Raw genomic sequence first — 19,619 nt, forward strand, 5'->3', positions numbered from 1 at the left:
TTTATCTCATCACTTTCTCTCTGTCGATACAGTCATGTAGAGTTCCAGATGCGATTCACAGACAGCAAGTTCGTGAATAACGAGGGAAGAACACTGTGCACAGGCACTCCTCGGTTTACGTGCTTTTGTGGTCCGCCATTTTAGAATAACGTGGAGCTTTGAATTCAGACCTTTTACTGACGTAGGCGAGGCAATTTTCGTAGTAACGTCAACCGCAACGTGACGTGCGCCACCCCCAGCAGCCGGTGCGGTGCGATGACGAGTCACGTGCTCCACCGCACAGCATCTCGCCGCGTGCTCCACCAGCGGGCTCTTCCCTTTGTCTCGCGTCTCCCTCCTCGTCTCCATCCATCCTCTACACAACTCCGCCGTAGTTACATTGCACGGGGGACTAAGTGGAGAAGGAGACGTTGCACGGAGCCACTAGAGATTTATAAAATGGGTGCTGAGAGAAATTAGAAAGACAACAAGTTGTGAAGGGATAATTAAGAACACAGGTGGCCCGGGGAGTCTTCACATCCGGAGAGGAAGGGGGGTGGGGGTGCAGGTGGTGAAGGGATTGTTAATGAGAGGGTACTGTAGCAAGATAAGATTTGAGGACGGAGAGGAAGATATTAAAGAGGAGCGTCGCTAGCAATAGGACGATTGATATAGGCTAGGATAATATAGGCGATTATGTCTGCGAGTGTGAGTGAAATCCCCTAACCCCCTCCTTTATCAGTATTTCTTATGGGAAAATTGCTTTTGGCATACGCGAATTTTGACATACGCGCGTTTTTCCAGGAACGAATCTAACACGTATACGTCAAGGAGTGCTTGTATACACTCCTGTACAATTAGAATATATACATGCTACATTCAATAATATACCAACAATAATAATAATGTCCAGCCCATTTGTCAATCCAGTGCTGGATAGCGGTTGCTTGACCATTCGTCACCATGCTGCTTCTTGAAGATTGATGAAGGGCAGAGGGGGGGGGTTCCATTACCAGTTTGAATGTCACTCATCACCCATGTTGCCCACAGCCAAAGTTGAACTTCGGCTGGTTCAGTTCGTAACGCACGGTTTTGGTGAGTGCCTTTTAAAAATACACGCCGATTGTTGTTCATGCCTTGGCCTTGAGTCCAACTCGAGTACTGTAATGTCAGTGCACTTTTCTACTCTCTGATTCACTTTGTACTTGTAGTTTCACAAACGGCAAACAGCACACGTGGACGAATGGAACCAGGGTATACTGTTATCAACTGTGTAGTAACGCTTATGACTCGTTCACACCGGAGTTGGAGGCACACTTGTTTATTTAACACCATACGTTGTGACATACACACTGAGGGGGTATCGGCCCCCTCACCCGTCTATCTGAGGACACACCTCTAGGCTAACCCTAGCCTGCCTCTGAGTCCTCCTCTAATGGGCTAGGGGAGGCTATCTTGGCCCGACACTGGTCAGTCGGGCCCGGTACCCAGAGTCCAGACCAGCACTGGCTCTGGCTCTGGTACCACGCCACTGGCTCGAGCCTGCGCGGTCCTGATAAGGACGGCGTACCAGGGGGAGACCAGGGCTCTATCTAGGACGTCTTCCTCTTCTCTTCTTAGCTAACACAACACTCCCGAGCCCTTCGATACATTCCCCTTTTATACCCAACCCCTCCCTGAGGGGTGGGGCCCCGGGGGATCATAATGACCGAATCGACCCCCCAGGGTGTCTGGCGCGGACGTCGCAGAGGGCACCTGCTCGTGCACACATGTAGCCCCGCCTACTGTGTTTGTTTACCATAGGCTGCCATGCATAACGGGCTCTCTCTCTAACACCCCTACATCACTCCCCCCCGCATAGCATGCAGCCGTCCCGGCTGCCAACATACAAAAATTTGACAATAAAGGTGCCTTCACCCCCTGACCGCGCGTGTGCCTCACTATTTTTGAACAATAACAGGAACCAGAACAAGAACGCAACAGCAAGATGAGAAAACAACCCGTCGCACCCCCCCCGAATAAATACGAATTCCGTAAAAAAAACAGCCTATATACAATCAGCAGGGAACCCACCACGCACACACAACACACGGTGAAGCCAACATATGTACATCCGAGGAGTGGGGAACACACCACCCACACAACATCCAATGAACACAACAGCTATGTACACATTTTCCGGCCTCACAACAGTTTGCGCATTTTAGCGCGCGTCCTTGCAGCGGGCCCCTCACACGGGGTAACCGCGCGTGGCGGACCATCAGGTGGCAATTGTCCGTCTTGGGGTGAGCATTCATCCGACTCCGCGTGACCCTCGGTATCCGCAGGAGGGGTGATTGGGCGTGAGCCCGTCACTCCTGATGCACCTGAAGGTGGCACAGCCGGCAAGGCATTAGGTGAGAGCGACGGAGACGGACCCAGCGAGTCGGCCGACCCCCCACATGCTTGGCCACGCGCGTGTGAAGTGTGATTGTGTACCGCAGAGAAGGGTTTTAACCTAGAGGGGTGCACGAACCATCGCCGCTTCCCCCACTTGATGCGCACGCACTGCGGTCGTAACACCTCCACCACTTCCACAGGGCCCCGCCACGGCCGCACCAGTTTAGAGGAGGTTGCCAGTGGCACCTGGGGGCAGTGCAGCCATGCCTTGTCCCCCGGCTTCCACTGCAGCATGTGCGCTCGACTCAATCTGAGGCGCTCATTCGCCTTCTGACGGAGGTCAGAGTTTTGCATTGCAGCATCCCGTGCCTCGGTCAATTTGTCCAGATTAAATTTAACGTGGTCAGCCAGATTAGTTTTTCCCTGCGGCACGGGGATCTGCAACTGGGCACGAACAGGCGGGTCTGGTTCTCGGCCGTACATGAGGTAAAAGGGAGAAAACCCCGTAGCTGCATGAGGTGCCATCCGGTACGCCGTCAAGACCCCCTGAATTTGTAGGTCCCAATCCGTTTGCGAGTCCGAAACTTGTTGTGATAACATGGACGTGATGGTGCGATGCAACCGTTCGACCATCCCGTCAGTTTGTGGGTGATATGGGGAGGTCCGAATTTTCTTTGTGCCCAGGAGATCACAGACTTGTCTGAGTAGTTTACCGGAAAAATTTCTGCCCTGGTCGGTCAGCAGCCTCTCCGGAGCACCTTTGTCCAGGACATAACCCTGAACAAAGGCCTCCACGATGGCTGCTGCCGACTGGTTGGCCAGAGGCCAGGCCATAGGCCAGCGTGTAAAATACTCGACACCAGTCAACAAATATCTATTCCCCCTGGGGGTGGCGGGGAATGGTCCCAAAATGTCCAGAGCGACCAGCTCGTTTATCCTGGACACTTTGATCGATTGCAAGGGCGGGTTAGACTCCCGTGCCGGCGGTTTGCGTTGTGCACATCGAGGGCATGATCCCAACAAATCCCCAACATCCCTCGTCATGCCAGGCCAATAAAAATCAAGTTGCAGCAAGGCGAGAGTCTTTTGGGTCCCCAGGTGTAGGAGGCGCTCATGAGCGGCCCATACCACCCTGCCCCGCAACCCAGTAGGGACCACCAGCCGATGTCGACGCGACTTCCCGTCCCAATGCATCAGCAGGCCTTGGCACATTTCCCATGCGTCGGAACCACCTCTTTTTCCCCCCGCCGCACCGCCAACGCGACGTCGCCACCCGAGGAGGGACACATCCTCCATCTGGAGGCGCCCCCAGTCAATGACGGGCAACCCCAACAGGGAATCTTTGCCCTGTTGTTCGATCGAATTAGTAACTACTGTATCGTCGTCGTTGGCGGCCGCCAAGACAGGAACCGATGTGTCCCCTGGAGGTCTGCAACGTCCAGACCCCAGGAGGCATGCACACTCGGAGGTGGTTGGCAAGCGCGACAGAGCGTCCGCGTTGGTGTGGCGAACGCCCTTACGGTATGTGGTTTGGAAATCGTAATCCTGGAGGACCTCCAACCATCGGGACAATTGTCCCGATGGCTGTTGAACCCTCAGGGCGTACTGCAGTGCCGCATGATCTGTGCGGACGGTGAAATGCCGACCGTACAGATATGGGCGATACTGTTGGATGAAATGGACAATTGCCAACAGTTCCCTACGGGTGACACAATATCGTTGCTCCGCTGGAGACAACACCCGACTGCCGTACGCAACCACACGTTCCACGCCGTCAACCACCTGGGAGAGCACGCCCCCAATACCCGTGTTGCTCGCATCGGTGTCGAGCAAGAATGGTTTAGAAAAATCAGGGTAAATCAGGGGAGGAGCGTTTACCAAAGCGTCCCGAAGGGAGCAAAAAGCAGCTTCCTCCTCCTGACCCCAGCAGAACCGAACCCCTTTTGATGTTAAAGCGTGTAGGGGTTTTGCTATAGTCGCAAAATTAGCGACGAAGCGTCTATAATACGACGCAAACCCAATAAAACTCCTAACCTCTCCCACTGAGGTGGGAGTCGGCCAGGAGCTTACACACTGCGTTTTGGCGGGATCGGTAGAAATACCTGAGCGTCCCACGATGTGCCCCAAATAACGCACTGACTCGCGTAACAAATGGCATTTTTGGGGCTTAAATTTCAAATTAGCAGCCCGCATCTTTAGGAAAACCGCCCGCAACCTCTGGAGATGTTCATCAAAAGTTTTGCCAAAGACAATAACGTCATCCAAATAAATCAGGCACGACTCCCATTGCAATCCAGCCAAAACCAATTCCATCAACCGCTGGAAAGTTGCCGGCGCTGAGTGTAAGCCCATCGGCAACCGGTTGAATTGAAACAGGCCGTGCGGAGTACGGAAAGCAGTTTTAGGCTTTGAATCATCGTCCAGAGGAAGCTGCCAGAATCCCGAAAGTAAGTCCAATGTGGAGAAGAATCGCGCTCCCGCCAAGGCGTCAAGCGATTCGTCCATCCGTGGGAGCGGGTATGCGTCGGCAACCGTAATTTTATTAAGGCGCCGAAAGTCAACGCAAAACCGCAACGAACCGTCCTGCTTCTTAACCAGGACGATCGGCGCTCCCCAAGGGCTGTTGGAGGGAGAAATGATGTCGGCGGCTAGCATGTCATCAACAGCCGATTTGACATGGTCCTTTTCGGCGGGACTCAACCGAAAAGGATTCTGGCGTATTGGCGCGCTGTCACCCGTATCAATATGGTGACGCAGCAGATTAGTGCAGCCCAAATCGTATTTATCCCGACTGAAAACGTCGGAAAATTCCCTTAGTAGTGTCTTAAGACGTTGACGCTCTAAATTTGACAGGTCCGTCGATCCCGCACAAAGCGCCTCGAGCCACCCTTCATCGCTGTCCGAATGTGGTCGCGGTGCAGGGACAGCGCCGACATGACTCGCGACGGGTTCCTCACAGGGCACCGGCGTTGCGTGAGCAAGCACGGTCCCCTGTGGGACCACCACCGTCTGCGAGCCCACATTGAGGACCGCGATGAAGGGTTCTCCTTCCCCTCTCACTATGGTCTGGGCCGGGAGTAAATCAGGTCCACTGACCCCGGCCCTAGACGGTCCCAACAGAACCCCTTGAGCCCCAATGCCCTTAGCGAAGGGCCGCCGAAGTTTCAAAGGAATCAACATTTGCGCCCCCGGAGGAACGCGCACCGTTCTATCTACGAACGCCGGCACCGTCGCGAACGCCGTCCGGCTCGTAGCGGGGGATGGCAGAAACGCCATGCGTCGGCCCGATGGGAGCTCAATGCATCCCTGGTCGATTAATATCCTAATCGGCATTTTGGCCAGGAAGTCCGTCCCCAGCAGGCACGGAACCGCCAGCGAGGAGGAAACAAAAATCGGCCCAGACAATTTAATATCCCCGACACAAATTTGGGCACGAATTTGTCCGATGATGCCAAGTGAACCCCCGTTAGCAGCAAAGAATGGCACGTTAACAGGCATCAAAGGACGGCTTTGGGCAGGGAGAATGTTATAAATCAACTCCGAAATAATGGTCGCCGATGCTCCTGTATCGACCAGGATGCGCACCTCGACCCCATCGATGTGGCCCACAACGGCCGACGACCCTGACGACGCGGCTACAACCCGATGGGCCAACACGGACCACTGGCTGGGTTCAATCTGAGTACCCAGAGCGGTGCGTGTTGGTGCCATGGTACGCGATATTGGCCCCCCCTTCGCTGCGGTGTTTGAGTGTGTGACGGGCGTGTGCGTGGGCCAAGCATGAGGGGTGCCGCGACTCGCCGGATTATGATGGTGGAGCTTGTGACGAGGGCCGGCGTCCCGTTGAGGTGTCGTCCTGCGCTGCCCAGGAGAGCGGCACCCCGAGGCGACGTGGCCCCGGATGCCGCAGTTGTAACAGCGTGGAAGCGCTTGTGACGACGATGGATGTTGTAGACGGCTTGAACCGGCCCGGTCCTCCCGTACTCCCGCTCCATGCTGCCGTTGATGGTCGATGGCGCAAACCTCTTCCGCCGGGAGGGTGGCTGCAGCGACGGCACGCCCGCTCGCCGCCTTGCTGGCCTTCCGTCGTTGAGAGGACAGGTTTGCGTGGAGAAGACGGGCCGCTTGGAGGGAGCACATCTCTGCATCGTCCTGTGCGACAATGACGATGTCTAAGTCGTCCGCCAGCAAAAGTATCTTCTCTGTCACCATGGCGTCGACACCCTCGTCATCCATTCGTGGAAAGGCCTCCTTCGCCAGTGCCAGGAGGCTTGTGCGGTACGCCAGGGGCGACTCCTTCGTCCCCCGCTGGCGATCGTAAAAGAGTTGGCGACAGTCCGATGGTGGACCATATACCGCCGACAGCACCTGCATCGCCTTCCGCAGCGTGGAGCGCCTCTCCTTCGAAGCCGATGTTAGAGTGGCGAGGGCGTCGCTGTCGAGGTGCTGGCAGCGCGCGGAGAGCCTCGGCGTCTGTCCACTGTGCCATCTCCTGGTGAGCGAGGAAGCGCCGCTGGAAGCCGCCCCAGTCACCATCCTCGCCCACAAATTCCTTGAGTGGAGGTAGCCGCTGATGTAAGGCAGCGGCTGCAGAGGAAGAACGCACTCCCTCGTCTGCCTCACTCAAGTCAGCGTCGGCACGAACCAGCGATGGCATCGCCGGTCGCACCCGTGGTGACGTTCCGCCCGTTGGTGGTGACGCGGCAGGTACTGTACTCCCGCCGTTGGACGCGATGCTTAGAGCGGCCACGCCCTCAACAGCAGCTGCGGCGATGGCGGGAGTTTCAAAATGTTGCTCCGTGGAAATGGCGGGAAGGCGCTGTGATCGTCGGCTGCCGTTGCCCCGTGGCGGTCCCGCAGCCCCCAGCTGCGTGATGGTGTCGAGCATGGCGGCTGCGGCGTACAGCAGCTCGGTCAGCTTCGCGTGCGCCTCCCTCAGCCCCTCCATCGACGGCTCCCCTTCCTCCAGCTGCTGTGGCGTGGATGCGCCCAGCCCCGGCTGGTCGATGGCATCTTCAGCCGTCTCGGGCCCTCCGACTGCAGTGGTGTCTTCTGCCTCTGGTACCCCGACTCGAGTCGTCCGGCGTGTATCCATGTTCGTACTTTGTTTCACTTCTGACGCCAGATGTAGTAACGCTTATGACTCGTTCACACCGGAGTTGGAGGCACACTTGTTTATTTAACACCATACGTTGTGACATACACACTGAGGGGGTATCGGCCCCCTCACCCGTCTATCTGAGGACACACCTCTAGGCTAACCCTAGCCTGCCTCTGAGTCCTCCTCTAATGGGCTAGGGGAGGCTATCTTGGCCCGACACTGGTCAGTCGGGCCCGGTACCCAGAGTCCAGACCAGCACTGGCTCTGGCTCTGGTACCACGCCACTGGCTCGAGCCTGCGCGGTCCTGATAAGGACGGCGTGCCAGGGGGAGACCAGGGCTCTATCTAGGACGTCTTCCTCTTCTCTTCTTAGCTAACACAACACTCCCGAGCCCTTCGATACATTCCCCTTTTATACCCAACCCCTCCCTGAGGGGTGGGGCCCCGGGGGATCATAATGACCGAATCGACCCCCCAGGGTGTCTGGCGCGGACGTCGCAGAGGGCACCTGCTCGTGCACACATGTAGCCCCGCCTACTGTGTTTGTTTACCATAGGCTGCCATGCATAACGGGCTCTCTCTCTAACACCCCTACAACTGTATGTGCTCCTAGCTATGTCTGCATGTACGTTGAACTTCTTTCGCACCGTATGTAGCCAACCGTGCTCATCAGAGGTGCAGCGGAAGGACCACAAACTGAACACAAAAAGCAGTTTGAAAGAAATGAGTTTTCAATCTCGATGATTTAAAAGGGCATAGCTTCCAGTGGATTCCTAATATCGGAAAGAAGAGCGTTCCAGACGGCCGCAGAGGGGCATCTGAAAGCGCGCGATGCAGTGACCGTATTTGTGATGATCTTCGAACAGAGGGAAATACAAAAGCAAGAGACTGCAAAGGGAGAGGGAAGAGAACACATAATGGATGCTTTCTCTCATCGTAAACTCGCCTTGTAGCGCGCCGCACACTATCCTCAAAGCTAAGAGAACGACTTGGAGGCATAGGAAACCACAGAGAGGCGGGAAGGCACCCAGCCGGTCAGCTGGTGCCGAATGCTGCCCTCCCCCAAGCTCTGCTGTCCTCTGTTATATGTCGGTGTTGCATTGGTCAATTCAGGAGTGTTGACGTGTGGGAGGAAAACGGAAAAACCCCGGCATGAAACCCCCACACGTGTGCGAGGGGGCATCTGTCAAATCGAGTTGGAACCGTCGGGAGTCTACGTTTGGTTTGCCGCGTTCTCCTGGCAAGCCGGGGCATGGCACCTCGACGCCCGCGGGAAGGGAGTTTCACAGCATTTGTGTGATCCACCAACCATGTGTGTCCGCGTGTGCATGTGTGTGTGCTCCCCCCACTCTCTTTGACCAAAACAAAGAGAGTTGGGAGCGGTAGTGCAACTGCTGTCCTTGTTTTGTGTGTGTGAGAGTGAGAGAGAGATGAAAGGGGAGAGACCCTAATGGGGTTGCCAATTCCACGATCCCATGGGCTGGGCACCCCCCACAGCCTGATGCTTTTGATGAAATATCCACAAAGAAAAATATCCTGCACGGCTATTGGCCTTTACAGCGCACTGATGTCACCTGTGCACGGTTGCCAGCGATGCAATCAGCCAGTCTTTTTGCAACACCTTCTACACGATTCTGCCCTCGCAGCGGGCAGCCGAGATAGACTCTTGCAAATGTGAGAAAAAACGTAATGGGCTCTCGAAGTCTGCGAAGCCGGGTTCGGGATAGCAATCATGACCAAAACAAAGGTCACGTTCCAATAGTTCGCTCATTCATTCCTCTCTCGGTGTGAACAATGTCATCGTACGTGTGCGTGTGTAAAAGTGGGGAGTAGTGGCAGAGCAGTTAGCGCGCCGCGCTACGAACCCGGCGACCCGCGTTTGCATCCCGTCCACGACCAACATCAGTGACGGTGAATATCTGAACCGGTTCTGAGCCTCCCCTAGGTGAACTCGGCCTAAAATGAGGACCTGGTGCGGTGCGTAAACATCATCAAAGCAACTGGGCATGATGCCAGCCACCCATCCCCTAGTGTGGCTGTGCCAGCATTAATAGTTCCTCGCTAATAGCACTTGCACTCATCGGTCTGTGCGGAGTGGTGGTGTAGCGGTTAGCGCGCTGCGCTACGAACCCGGTGACCCGAGTTCGATTCCCGCTTACGGCCAACACCAGTGACGACTATTTGAACCGGTCCTTGGCCTCCCCTAGGTCGACTCGGCCTCAAATGAGTACCTGGTGCGGTGTGTAAACATCGCCACTGGGGAGACAAAGGCGGCCAAACGTGGTGTTGGTCACCCACCCCCTCGTGTGCCGTACATACATGGTATGTATATATGTTGAACTGTTTTTGCACCGTACATAGCTAACCGTGCTAATCGGAGGTGCGGGAGGGCAACAAACTCAACAAAAAACGCAGTTCTAAAGAAGTTAGTTTTCATTCTACATTTAAAAGTTTGTAGCTCCAGTGCCTTCCTCATAACCGAAGGAAGTGCGGTCCAGACGGCCGCAGAAGCGCATCTGAAAGCGCGCGACGCGGTGGCCCTCATTGTTCGATGGCCAGCCAAGCGCCGCCGATGCGAGGCCTTCACAGGTGCTGCTCGCCATGACGGTCTCTGTCTGCGCCGCAGGTGTTTGAGATCCTGACGGCGCTGGGCCTGCTGGAGTGCCGCGACACGCGCACGTGCCGGCTCTCCGGCGGGCAACGCAAGCGCCTCGCCATCGGCCTGGAGCTCGTCAACAATCCCCCCGTCATGTTCTTCGACGAGCCGACGAGGTGAGGGCCACGCGGTGACGGGAGTCCGAGACACGCGATCTCTCTCTCTCTCTAGCATACGGCAGGTACGTGCAACTCACACGTCCAAGTCTGTGAGCCACGCGATAGCTTCGGGAGCAGCGCGACCGATACTGCCGAGTCCGCCAGAGAGAGTGGGCGTAGGATGCAGTTGTTCGCAATGCGGTCGATTGTCTGGTTCGGCTGGCTGCAGTCACACCGTGGGTCGTCTTCAATTCTCCGCTTGTGGAGGAGGAGGTGTGCACAGCGACCTGTTGCCGTTCCGAAACGGTTGGTGGAGCACCGAGGTTTTCTTGGCAGATCAACACCGTGCATAGCAATGGTGGGGTCGTCGATGGGGCTTTCATTTGGAATGTCCACGGAACTCCACAGTGTTCGCCAGCGGTCTTCAATTGACCCCCTTCATCCAATTGGTGTCCGGGATTTCAAACACGCGACGATGCACTCGCGAAACACGCTACCTGCTTCGTATGCTGTAGCTGGTGACGCGACTGTCAATATACTATAGCCCGTGAGACGTGTGTCGATATACCCTCGCTGGTGAGACGATTGTTTAGATACCATACCAGGTGAGATGCCGAGTGATAGAGAGTGTTGTTTATTAGCGTGTGCGTATGTGTGTAATGTTGGCCCAGTGGTTTGCCCATTGTCAACTTCGGCAGCCTGGGAGACGGGGAGGCCTGCGGACGGGAGTGGGGTTGCCCACACCACCCACCGCGTGCCGTGCTGGCCATTAATGGGGGCTCGTTAACAGGCCTCACTCCTCCAATCCATGAGGCTAAATGTGGGATGTTTGCCTATGGGTGCGCGTGTGGGGAGCGGTGACGCAGCGGTTTGCGCGGTGCCCATCAAAGCCTGCGAGCGTGCGTTCGATACCCGCTCACGACCGACACCGGCGACGAATAACGGACTCGGCCCCGGTCGTTTTCTGGGTCGACACGACCTGGTGCGGTGTTTAAACATCATCAGCACTGGGGAGAGACACGCGTGGCTGGGCACGCTGCCGGCCCACTCCACGCCCTCGCGTGCCGTGGGGCGGCCTTCGAGAGCGCCCCGCTAACGGAACTTCCCCCAAAGCTTCGTTGCGAGGTTGCCTGTATTGAGGTGCCATTTGCCCCCTTTTTGTGTTTGTGTGCAGCGGCCTGGACAGCTCATCGTGCTTCCAGGTGGTGTCCCTCATGAAGACGCTGGCCCTGGGGGGACGCACGGTCATCTGCACGATACACCAGCCCAGCGCCAAGCTCTTCGAGATGTTTGACAAGGTGAGCGCCGCCGCTTGGGAGTGGCGGGGAATGCTTTGCCTTGAGCAGAAGTCCCAAGGTTGTACCGTGACGCTACGCCCCACCGTCTGTGCTCCCCTGCCTTTACCAAGTCGCACTGACCAACGTGGCAAGGCGTGGGGAAAGGCCCTCATCCAGCAGTGGATTGACACGTTTGTAAAAAAAAAAAACGTAGCATTATCACAGTTTCGTTAGTTTGAGTATTCAGCATCATGAGCCATGGTCGATGGTGGAAGAAGGTTCTCCCCATTTCACTGCTACCTTTCACGATCATGCTCTGTAACAATCCGCACGCCACTTGCTCAAGAGGTGATGACATTGCCCCATTGATTGTGCGGATGTTCCTGTGCGCATACAAAAAAACGGCCTCAAATGTTCACCAGAACGGTGTCCTCTTTGCTACTGCGAGTGAGCGAGAGTAACTTGATGCGTGGTTCGGAAACATGGGCAGTAACGAAAGGTATGGAACAAAATCTGAAAATTCCGCAAAGAAGCGTGAAGAGACGCACGCTTGAATTTGTATTAAGAAACAAAACGAGGGTCGTGTGTATTGGAGAATGCATGCATGTTAATGGCATCCTTCAAACTGTTACTAAACGTAAGTGGGCTTGAGCACGAATGGAACATATTCCTTGCAGGATGTTCGCAGTGGAGATGAAGCGATGAGAATCGGCTCGTGTGCAACCGCTGGATGGATTTTGCCATCGCAGCGTTGTGAGATGTGGCAGTGGCTCTTGGAGGATTTTATCTAGAAGTGGATTGACCATGGCTGATGATGATGTTGATGATGCTGAGTCGAATAGATTAAGTGTTTCTGTATGTAAGGTGGTGTATGTGATGATAGAGGAGTTGTAAAGAATGTTCAACTTGATGTAGATCAGAACTGGGAAAATTCAAAGGCCAATGTGATCTGATAAGAGCGAATCCCATCAAGTTAAGCTGCTACAAGATCAGACATTGGTATTTACACAAAAACCATGCCCAAGAACAACAAAAAACACATTCCTTAATTATCTTTTTCATTTTGACCAAGGTATGCTTTCATCTTGGGGTGGAGCAGTAGCACGGTGGTTATACCTGGCAACAACCCCAGTTCTGTTCCTAGCCAAGGCTCACATAGGTGGCGAACGATATCTGAACCAATACTGTGAAAGTACGGATGGTGAAGTATGGTCCAATAACCTCGATGACTGACAAGGCGGGGTCAGGCCTGACTTCAGGAGTGGTCGCTAGGTCAGTGCAGATGGTGAAAGGCCTGAGATCATTGGTGGGTCACAGGCTGACCGAACCACACAGGTGGGACCCGACCAGCTTGACATGCCCGTTTGTGGTGACTAGTGTTTGAGCCAAAATTTGAAGGCAAAGGTACAGCCCTGCAATTGCTTGCCCATGCCCCTGCTGGCAGATGGACATTGACGCGGCAGAGCCAGTAGAGGCCTTGTATGGAAAATGTTGGTCTCTTTCTTCCAAGCAGACCCCAACTTATTTGTTTTCCTCCCACACAAGAGATAGAATTTGTCAAAGCTCACTGTTAGTGGGTCCCTCCTGAGAAAGTCTTGAGGCTCGGTGTGGTTTTTATCCCGGTTCAATGAACGACATGACAGGCGCGTCGCCTCGCTTAACGAGCGAGACGCCGTTTCGCAAAAAGAATTGCTCGTCAAGCGAAAACTCGTTAAAGACGATCATCCTTTTCCCATTGACTCATCCCCATGTCACAAGCTGAGCTACGTTTCAGCCCCAAAGTGTTCCACTCTAGAACTTTTTTTTTACACGACAAACACAAATTCGAATTTTTAAATAAAGAAATCAAACATAAAAATGTTACACTTGCCACACATGAAGAACAACAGTGCTGGCAGTTGCCTGGCATTTATGTTGTTGTTTGAAAGGGGTTAGATGATGTTAGTGGGTTTATGGAGCAGCAGGGGCCATGCAAGATCACTCGCCACTGATGCCGTGGCTGGGAATCGAACCAGAGTTGCTGGGTTCATAGCCACGATACGGGGATGCGAGATGTAGCGCGACTTCCTGTCCTCGGTGGCACCAATTAATTAGCGCCCCCCACCCACTCACCCCTCCCACCCTCCCACCCCTCCCTCCGACCCACCCACCCACCCACCCCACCCCTCCCCCCACCCACCCACCCACCCCTCCCCCCACCCACTCACCCCTCCCCCTACCCACTCACCCCTCCCCCCCACCCCTCCCCTCCCCCCACCCACCCACCCCTCCCCCCACCCACCCACCCCTCCCCTCCCCCCACCCACCCACCCCTCCAACCAACCCACCTACCCACCCCTCCTCCCACCCAGCCACCCCTCCGCACCACCCAACCCTCCGACCACCCCCCCCACCCCCACCCACACCACCCTCCCCCCCGCCCTCCCCCCACCCACATCACCCCTCCCACCTCCACCTATGGTCACCTTCTGTCGCAAGGCGTGAGAACAATAATATTTCGGTTCGCCAAAATACACGCCAGTGAATGGCACTCCACGCGATATCCCGCAGTGTTCCCGGTCAAGCGAGAGCCCGTCGCAGCGCAGTCGCCTCTCGTCCTTGTGCAAGAGACTTTATAATAACACACAAGAGGGCGGCTGCACTTGAGGCGGCCGCGCGTTGCGTTGGCAGAATTTCCTTTTCGAGCTAGAGGGTTTTGTTAGAAATGTCAAATCTAATTAAATCCCCTGCTGTGTGTGCGGAGCGCTCGATTAAATAAAAAAAAAATCCCACCTACGATAAGATGCATGCTGCACCGTCTAAAATAAGATTTCATTCTAATCGCGAAATATGTTTTCCTGAAAATAATTCCAACAGCTCACATTTGCATTTGCTAATACTTTGCCCTTCGTCAATCCGCTTCCGGACGAAGGCCTCTCCCCAACTTCTCTCGCTCGTGAGGGGGGGGGCGGGGGTGGGGGTGGGGGGGGTTGATTGTCCAGACTTGACCCCGCTGGGTCGGCACGGGTCGGTGAAGTTTCAACAGCTCACTCGCCACTGATGTTGGCCGCGGCCCGGATTGGAACTCGGGTCGCCGGGTTCGCTGGAGCAGCACTGCGCCGCTTTGTCCCGCTCTCCACATCGGAGGTACAGGAATAGCCCCGGTGACATTTTGCAATCTGTGTGGTGGCGGGCAGTCTGGTATTATTTTCCAAAGATCCGATTTGTCCCCCCCCCCGCACCTCTCCCCATCCCCATTAATAACGGGCTTCGTCTGCCAGCGGATGTATGCACTCCGCGAAGAGATATCACCGCAAAGCAACTAAATTATACATGCGTCATCTGCGTTCAGCGTTGCGGCCAAAGTACATTGCGTCATTCTAAATTAATAACGATCGTTGGGGGAGGGGGGCGCGGTGGATGGGAGCATGTTGTCGCCGGGGGGATATTGGGGGGCCTGTGTGCGAGTGTATGCATTACATCCTGACGCGTCATGTGCCCCTCCACCTACACCCACGCACACACCGGATTCCAACAGAGGGCATCCATGGGTTGTATGGATCTATGGTTTATACGATGGGATTATTCAAGTGCACTTTGTCGGGCAGTGCGGTGGCGTAGTGGTAACAACAGACAAATAGACCTGGGTTCGATTTCCAACTCGGAACCTTTCTGTGTGGAGTTTGTATGTTCTCCCCCTGTATGTATGTTAAACTTCTTTCGCACTGTATGTAGCCAACCTGCGCTCATCAGAGGTGGGGGGGAAGGACAACAAACTCGAGACAAAAATCAGTTCTAAAGAAATGAGTTTTCAATCTAGATTATTTAAACGTGCTTAGCTCCAGTGGCTTCCTAATGTCGGAAGGGAGAGCGTTCCAGACGGCCGCAGAAGCGCACCTGAAAGTGCGCGATAGTTCGCCAAAAGCTGCTGTTTGGTATGGGTTATCTCCAGGTTCTGCTGTTTCCTCTCATAGCTAAAAAAAATACACACAACGTAACTGGTATTGTCCAAAATATCCCAATGCCGAAAAACGACCTTCCAATTACTCAATTGTGGTAGCAGCATCTCCCTTCTTCCTGGGTAAACCACCATTAATAGGTGCGCACAAGCAACAGTTTTCCATAAAATGTAACTTGGCTAACATTGGTATGTTTACGTGTGCTTATGTACGGTAATATACAAGGCCAACTTGTGGATTGTTTAAATAAATATCATTGTATTGTTGTAAAATGTTTCCATTACACAGTACAATGGCAAGGTCAATCATTATTAAACGTCGTCTAAGCATGGTGCACTGAAATGCCGCACACATTATGCAGAGGAAATGTGTATTTCATTTAATGCAGAATTATAATGTTTATGCATATTACCACATCACCCAGAATGCACCCAATCTCATAAAGTCTCAAGCTAAGCAAACCTATGTCCAGATGGGGCTTGGGGTGGTTGACCGACCGTCGCAGGTGCTATAGGCTTCGGGGTTAAGTTGTGGACAGTAGAGGGCACATTCAGCCAGATCGATTGCTGTACCGTACTTGTGTGCGCACACATCTGTGTGTCTCGCCTCTCACCAACCGGCTCTGACCAGCGGAGCGAAATTTGGTAAAATAACCCCCGCTACTCAAAAAACACGGGGAAGCCCTCATCCCCGTTGTCGATTGGCAAAGGGCCGTCGGTTTAAATGCACACAATGCTTCAGCGCACACGTACACACACATTGTACTATATTGTAATTTGTTTTGCGTAGAAGAGAAATAGAACTCCGGTTGTCGGTTGCATACGACGCTCTTGGCCGATTTTTTAAATTGGAGGATTTTCTTACTTCGGGAATGTTACTTACCTGGCTACAGCCATTTCATTCCGGCGTACTGCCCCCCCCCCCACAACCCCCACCGAGAGGTGATGCGTGGCTTAAAGCGACGCCGTGTTCTCTGCTGCAGCTGTACATCCTGAGCCAGGGCCAGTGCATCTACAAGGGCACCGTGACGGAGCTCGTCCCGTACCTGCGAGGACTTGGCCTCCACTGCCCCACCTACCACAATCCCGCCGACTTCGGTTCGTAAGCCCCGCGCACGCACGCACGCACACGCACACACGCACGCACACGCACGCACGCACACACGCTCACGCACGCACACACGTACACACACACACGCGCACACACACGCACGCACGCACGCACACACCGTCGCGCTCCATGTGACCGAGCGTGCGGGTTGATTCGACACGAGAGGTTTGCCCGCTCGGTTGTAATCCCAGGCGTGGATTTCGGGCCGTGCGTTTTGGGCTTTTTTAAATTTCTCTTCGAGATTTTGCCACGCGCTGCTGCGGGAAATCTTCGGGAGTTGAATTCAAAAAAGCTTGGACGGTGCTGACAGTAGAAGTGGTTGAGAGGAGAAAGCCACACCAGGGACACGCTCGTTCGTACTTGGATGGGAGACTGGGAACGCCGTTTGTTTTCAGACTGGGCTGAGAGTCTCCCAATGAGATGGCACCGCAGCAGTGGATTCTTGAACTCTTGAGGATTTCCTCGGTAAAAGGGAGATTCATCTTCTTGGTTCTTTCGGTAAAATCACGTAGAAGGAAATAATAAAAACAAAACATAATAAAATAATTCTCACGACGTTTCGGCCACAGACTCTGCCTTCTCGACAGACCTGTTCTCCACCTGAAGACGGCTGCTTGCGTTGTGGCAGAAACGTTGTGAGAATAATTTTATTATGTTCTATTTTTATTATTTTATTATTTTCCTTCTACGTGACTTTACCGAAAGAACCAAGAAGATGAATCCCAGCAGTCACGAAAGCTTTAAATCGAAAAAAAGGGAGATTATTATTCATGCTGCCTCGCCTCACATCAACGTCACTTGACTAACAAGAGTGGTCCATATATTTCACTGCTTTAGTCCACTAAACTGACATAACTAATTGAATTTCGCAGTCAAAAAAAATCCATGAATGATTGTAGACTGAGCCTATTGACTCAAATGTAAATTCTGGCTAAATTAACACAGCTTGAGGCTCATTAAGGCATTCTTAAATATGTGCATGGCATTGCGATTGTTACGCAAGTGTCACTAAAGCACACCATGTGCCGTGAAACTGACGTCAATGATGCTGTGACATCGATCATCGCCATGGAGAAATGTGCCATGGCCTTTGCTGGCTTGCAATGCACCACTCATGTATTTGGCATTGTTTGATGGTGCTTCTTGTAAAGGGAGCGTGAGGAAGGAGGGATCGTTGCGGCTTGGAACATGGGTGAAGTAGAATGAATGGTATATGTGCCAGACTTCACTAACGTTCCACAGGTCGTTGACTAGTCTCCGACTATAGCTCAAGTGAAAAACAGTTGACTAAGTTAACACTCATTTCTAATTTCTTTTTGGGTTTAGGCCGTATAATGACATGGCCAATTTTGTGCTGCGTCACCCTACAGTTGCACTGTACGAGCATTTAACGCGGCCAATTATTATTATCGTTTCAGCTCGCCGGTAAATTGAGTAACAATTTGCGGTAACTAAATTCAGCGCTGTAGATGCAGTGGTTCGCTCGAGACTGCGTTGAGCATCCTCAGGTCATTGATACTGCCGCAGTGGCGAGATGTTAACTACCTCACCTGGTATATAGGAGGTCGTGGGTTCGATCCCGACGCCTGTCTATTTGGAGTTTGTGTGTTCTCCCCGTGATTGTGTGGATTTTTCTCCAAGTCCTCCGGTTTTTCCCTCCACATTTAGGAGTATTTTGCTGCTATACATTTCCACACGATGAGCCACTCTGTTGAGCTATCATTCATGGCCAGGTCACTTGCGAAAACAATCTGTATAGCTCGGTGGGCCTTAACTGATAAAATAACAATAGTTTAGATTATAGTTTTAATTTTAATCGTAACGCCGGCCGCTGACGCCGCCCGTTTGCCCGCGACCGCCCGCGTGTGCAGTGATCGAGGTGGCCTCGGGGGAGTACGGCGACCTCAACCCCATCCTCGTGTCGGCCGTGACCGAGGGCCGCTGCAGCATGGAGCCCAAGAAGTCCCTGGACGGGGACGGGGCCCTGGAGGTCGTGCCATCGGACGCGCACAGGAACGGCGCGCTCACCGTGAGTGGCCACGCACGTCGGGACCCTCGCCGGCCGGCTCAGCGGAGCTGGGAAGGAGGGGGTGGGGGGGGGGGATGGAGCTACCCTGTGTCGTGGCCAGTGTTAAAATTCCTTTGTCAAGGCGCTCTTCCCCCCTCCAACCCAGCTTAAATATACGCTGCCAAGCTTGGTGGTGTTCATTCAGACGCTGTCTTTCCGACAGACCTATTCTTAGGTTTTTTGTTTCTTCACCTGAGGACGGCTGCTTGCGTTGTGGCCAAAACGTCGTGAGAATTGTATTTTATTATGTTTCTTTTTATTATTTTATTATTTCCCTTCTATGTGACTTTACCGAAAGAACCAAGAGGAGTGTTAATTCAGTCGGACGTTTTGTATCCTCCGCAACGAGCTTTGGGGTGTGGCTCAGGTCACTTCGTGGGATTGGAACAGCAGTCCAGATTCCCCAGAAATAGGAATTTGGAATTTCCACCGCTTGCTTCAAGCAACCCGAATGCTCACCGCTTGCCCAGGTTACCGTGCTGGCTGGTGTTGGCGGGGGGGGGGGGACATTTGGACTTTTTGGAATCGCTATTGGCAGTCCTGATCCAGACCTTCCACAAAGTGACTGCTCACCACGGTGGTGCTTCATTTACTGACCCCACACAGAGAGTTGATGGGCCGAGTTGACCCACCGTTAAGTGTGACATTGATTTCTCCGAGGTACGCGTGCCCACCCCAGCGCAATTTGGAAAGCACCTTTATTGTGGGTTTCTTCAGCACGTGTGCGGAGGATGGCGCGTTGCGTCGCTTGCCGGCATTTTGCTCGCGTGAGACCTGCGTTTGCGCCGTGGTGATTTCCGGCGCGGAATTTTTTCGGCACACTAGCACCGCCGTGCCGCAAAGGTAAACGGAAACGCTGACGAGTGTGAGTATGCACGAAGTCTTAACGCGGTGAGAGACGCGGTTAATAATGGATGCACTCTGTTGCCAAGTGTAAACCCTTTAACATTTGCTCTCCGCGTAGCTCTTGTAACGGGTCGTTGGGCAAACATTTCACGTGGTTATAATGCGAG

At 53.8% G+C, this 19,619-nt stretch overlaps 2 protein-coding genes across 3 annotated transcripts in view; one reads left to right on the forward strand and one right to left on the reverse strand.

The window, feature by feature from the left end:
• LOC144942996 (beta-secretase 1-like) overlaps positions 1-19,619 on the reverse strand; it is a 145,087-nt gene that overhangs the window by 73,916 nt on the left and 51,552 nt on the right. The gene's annotated exons all lie outside the window — the stretch shown is intronic.
• The window catches only part of ABCG4 (ATP binding cassette subfamily G member 4), a 99,459-nt gene that overhangs the window by 58,606 nt on the left and 21,234 nt on the right, over positions 1-19,619 (forward strand). For both annotated transcript variants that reach the window (XM_078870100.1, XM_078870101.1), the window contains 4 exons: positions 10,086-10,231; positions 11,388-11,511; positions 16,411-16,525; positions 18,410-18,567. In XM_078870100.1, coding sequence (XP_078726226.1) covers positions 10,086-10,231; positions 11,388-11,511; positions 16,411-16,525; positions 18,410-18,567 — 543 coding nt within the window. The remainder of the gene's footprint in view (positions 1-10,085; positions 10,232-11,387; positions 11,512-16,410; positions 16,526-18,409; positions 18,568-19,619) is intronic.

The sequence above is a fragment of the Lampetra fluviatilis genome, chromosome 29, assembly GCF_964198595.1.
Source record: "Lampetra fluviatilis chromosome 29, kcLamFluv1.1, whole genome shotgun sequence".
In the NCBI taxonomy this organism is placed as follows: domain Eukaryota; kingdom Metazoa; phylum Chordata; class Hyperoartia; order Petromyzontiformes; family Petromyzontidae; genus Lampetra; species Lampetra fluviatilis.